The 4604-nt window shown below is 34.8% G+C and overlaps 1 protein-coding gene across 1 annotated transcript; it reads left to right on the top strand.

Moving 5' to 3' along the window:
• Positions 1 to 426: 426 nt before the first annotated feature.
• On the top strand, positions 427 to 4377 carry LOC143466975 (ATP synthase subunit b, mitochondrial-like). Its single transcript, XM_076965003.1, has 8 exons — positions 427 to 581; positions 1714 to 1841; positions 2298 to 2457; positions 3017 to 3180; positions 3325 to 3450; positions 3667 to 3753; positions 3841 to 3933; positions 4105 to 4377. Exons 1-8 carry the CDS (start codon positions 554 to 556, stop codon positions 4159 to 4161), a joined length of 843 nt encoding a protein of 280 aa, XP_076821118.1. The 5' UTR covers positions 427 to 553; the 3' UTR covers positions 4162 to 4377.
• Positions 4378 to 4604: the final 227 nt, after the last annotated feature.

Here is a 4604-nt window from a genome sequence, read left to right as displayed (position 1 = left end):
AACATAGGAAAAACACAGATTTGCTTCCATTTTAACTGTGTAAATGGTGATGTAAAACAAAACTTTGTTGAAATGTTTTTATGTAAGTTTCTTCAGTTTGGTTGATGGATGAGGACGTGTGCGCTGTTTGTCGCGCAAACGGAATTTTTTCTGATGAGCTGAATAATTTTTTGGTTGAACATGTAAGTCTCCTCCCAGTTTTTGGCCCAATATTTAGGCCGGTATATACAGTAAGTACTTAACGAGGGATGGTCAAACACCTGAACACGTAAGCTAGATCAGCCTCTGCATAGGATTGTATTGTATTTCTGTTTAACATGATTTTGTAAACCTTACGTTGTCATATAAATTTGAGCGGTAACCGACTGTTACATGAAATGGCTCGGATTTTACTTATTTACTTATTTTACTCGCTCTTGAAATTGAAAAGTTTTCAATTCACCTATAAAATCGTAATTATAATATTTATTATATTTTAGGGCGGTTTCATTTCTAAAATAGTAAGACATAAATTGTAGTTAAAATTATTAAGTATTGTTTCTTAACAAACAGAATGTTGTCAAGGTTATTTTGCAGTACTGGTAAGTTTGTTTGTATTTTTCTATTGGCTTTCACTGGAATTGTTGCTTTGGTTAAATATCTTTGAGTTGAGTGAAATACCCTGTTTTTTATTTAATGGTAAATGCCAGTGGTAAACTAGTCTTAAAGTTGATGATATAGACCAGGGGTGGGCAAACTGCGGCTTGCGAGCCGCATGCGGCTCTCCGGCATGTTTTTTGTGGCTCTTCTAGTAAAATTTCAAAAAAATTGTAAAGGCTACCAAGAGTACTGTTTATGAGCGTTTCTCTCTTTTTCTTTTCCTTATTTAGGCCAGCATTGATGACAAGTTGTAATTTATCCAAATTTAATGATATTTTTCGATTGAGGAATGCAGACATGGAAAAATTAAACGACATAAACTATTTATGACGTCATAAGTTCTTATGACTTGGCTCGTCAGTAAAAATTTAACAACCAAAGCGGCTCTCGGGTTCAAAAAGGTTGCCCACCCCTGTTATAGGCTATAGCAGGGGTGGCCAAACTGCGGCTCTTTGAGCCTTTGATTGCGGGTCTTTAATGAATTAGCATTGTTGAATTAGAAATGCATTTTCCCGGTCTAGACGAGTTGTTTGATCAGATTATGAAACAATGCGTTCTATCACACGTAGTAACAATGGACTCATTGTTAGTAATAATCAAATTACACTCCAAAAAGTACATTATTGTATAGAAGTGTGCTAACTTGTACACTGTAGTTAAGTAAACTGTCAGATTGAAGCTGTACGTCATGGCTGACCTAGTTTTAAGTCTTGGTTACAGTTATACTAATAATTGCAAAAAGAGTTGGTGAAGCCCAGGTGGAGACTCATAGTATCACCACGCAGCACTAATGTTTATCAAATAGCTACACTTCGTTGTGAGTGAATAAATTTGTGTTTTTTATTTTGTTTGTGTTGTGGCTCTTTTAAAACTGGAATTTGTTATATGCGGCTCGAGCATCAAGCAGGTCTGGCCACCCCTGATATAGACCAACCTGGTAATTCAATTTAACCTCCGTGCATAATTGAAAAAATTGCTTCAAAATGCCAAATGCCTTCATGTAGATTGTACTTTTGTTAACAGTGATTAAATGCAGCATGTATTTCATGAAAGCATAATTGTTCTTAATTATAGGTCGTATTGTCGGAAAAAGCACCAAAATTCCGCTATGTTTGAGGGTAGTATCTGCAAGATCCAATTCTACCAACTCTGTTATTGAAACTGGTACATCAACAATACAAATTAAAGACATGAACTATCCGGTAAGAATTGTGCACATTGATATATTTAGTCTAAGTGACCAGGAGGCACGTATTTAGAAGTTTTAAAAGGGGTGAATGGGCAAAGAATTGCGTATGTAAAGCTGCATCATGTCTATTCAACCTGAAACATGTCAAAAGAAACACACCAACTGCAGTTAAGAGTTCAACATTGTATTCAGTGATAGGTTCTAAAAGTCAAGTGCAGTTGTGTGTGTTGGTTACTCACATAGCAAACATTGCATTGATTACTCTTGAGCAATGGCGGCTGGAGCATACAAGTCAATTAGCTGTATTTCTTGACAGTCATGTTGGTGTTATTTTTCCTATACTAAGAAGCAACCGCCACACAATATCCATTAATTAAGGAAATACAACTTCGTAAATTAACTGCAATTTAAATTTCCACTTTGTTATGTTATTTCACCAGCAGCTTGTGATTTTCACTTGTTTTATCAGGCTAGACTGGATGATTGGGAAAACTTCAAAATGCCTGGTGCCCCGTATGAAGGAATGGGACCCTTGCCTCCTCTTCCAGATTATGATCAGAACTTTACAAGGCATTATGTATTTCCAGAAACCTGGTTTCAGTTTCTTTACCCAAGAACTGGTGCAACTGGTAAGCGATTTTGAGAGTTGGTTATGAAAATAAGGTGACTTGAACAATAAAATAAAGAAGTAAGCTGTCTATTCACTTCATCTTGCTGCTTCATCTGTTAAATACTACATTCAAATTTTTAGCAAAATGACAACAGTATAAACTGACATCAAAAAAACATTGTTGTAAAATAATAGCCATTGATTATACCATACACTTGAAAGTAGTATCTCCTCAAAGTTTTCACAAATGCATCATGTGAACTGGTAAATACAAGAAAACATTTCAACCCAAACTAGGACGTATTCATAACTCGACTTGTTTGCTTGATATACACTGCAAGCAGGGTAGGATGAAGTAGACACTTACAGCTGCTAAAATGGGACATTGCTGTAATGGGCAGTATAAAACTAATAGTAATGTTATAGGCAAATACTGATCATCTACCATGCAACCATGATGGCACTGATTTTGTTTATAATATTTTTTAATTTGAATATAAATTGGTGCAACCATATTATACAGTTTTAATTCCTTTCAAATAATGCTTTTTTTGGTTATACCAATTACATGATTTAAGGCACCTACACCCTTCTGACCGGTCTTGCTGCTATGCTTGTTTCAAAGGAGTATTACATTTACTCGCATGACACATGGTATGCTGCAGCATTTATTATTGCATTTACCACCCTTAATAAAGCAGTTGGACCCTTTATTCGAGACTTCACAGAGTCATTAAGAGTGGTAAGATTTGAGTTAAAAAAAGTATTATACTGACATGTTTAATTGTTTGCATGATTTTTATACTCAATCAGTTATATTCAGTTGGTATGATGTAAATAGTATTGAAATAGCCATAAAAAAATTTTTCCATATTTTTCTGTATAGGATAGGTTGAAGGCTTATGATCAAGTGAAAGCTGATGAAATGGATGGATTGATAAAAACCGTTGATGAAATCAAACTTGAACAGTGGAGAGCAAAAGGGCAAGAATTAATTAACGAAGCCAGAAAGGTGCCAATGATGTGTCAACAGATGTTGCTAATAATGTTGGGTGTTGTCCATCATCTGGTTGTGAAATGTTTTTAATTAGCTGGGCGTGTTGTTCATCGCGTTTGTTGTCCATGTGTTTTTTATCACGAATTTCATTAATACAATTTGCTAAATATCAGCTATTGTTGGCAATGTGATGCTGAAGGAATGGAATAATGACCTTTCGTTTCTTTTCAGACCAATCTGGCGATGATGCTGGAAACTGAATACATCAATCGACAAGCAAGTGTTGTGGAAGCTGTGAAGAGAAAGTTGGACTACCAGGTTAGACATCTGGCTAATCATTCGTTGCATTCATATTTCGCTTTCTGTTCCCTTCAGTTCGTTTTCTAAGACTTTTACTTTGACCAGGTTACTGTCCAAAAAGTTGACACCGAACTTACACAGGGACATATGGTGAAGTGGATCGAGAAGAAAGTAATGGAAACCATAACACCAGAAACGGTAACTTGTTCTGTAAAAAGCATAGTGACATATTGATATTTTTGCCATATACTAGCTATTATATACGATCAAGATATAAAATGTATCATCATATTTCTGTTTCTAAACTTACTAAAAATTAGCTCAAATCTTTTTGTTTTTAAAGGCTTTGTTAACGTTTTGTTTTTGCAGCAAAAAGCAACATTGAACGCCTGCATAGCTCAATTAAACACGATTGCATCAAAATAATGGAAAGGATTTTTAATTTCTGTATATTTGAGTTAAATAAAACAAGTTTACCATAAACAAGTCATTTCCTTGTTTCTGTTTATTTGGGGAAGTACTTTTATAATTTTGCAGTCTTTTTAGCCCACTTTACAACTATATTTGAAATCAAAAGATGGTGTTCTCCAATTTATTTATTTTAACATGTGTAGAATAATATAAATATTGATGTGCACATTGCTTTGAGCGTGTGGAGAACTTTTTCAAATAACTAAATCTTAGATAAATAGTATGGAATCTTATAGCGTTACCGTTAAACCGTTGACGCCGTTTGAAATAAATAAACATTTACCAAAACAGCCTCAACGGATAAGCTTGGTAGCAAATTACACCACCCTAATATAACTTGATGAAACTTTTTTCTTGTACCATACCCTGTTTGCGACTTGATTGGTGCGAAGTGTATT

Source organism: Clavelina lepadiformis, chromosome 1 (genome assembly GCF_947623445.1).
Source record: "Clavelina lepadiformis chromosome 1, kaClaLepa1.1, whole genome shotgun sequence".
NCBI classification, from domain to species: domain Eukaryota; kingdom Metazoa; phylum Chordata; class Ascidiacea; order Aplousobranchia; family Clavelinidae; genus Clavelina; species Clavelina lepadiformis.
This window is presented reverse-complemented; position numbering and strand designations above follow the sequence as displayed.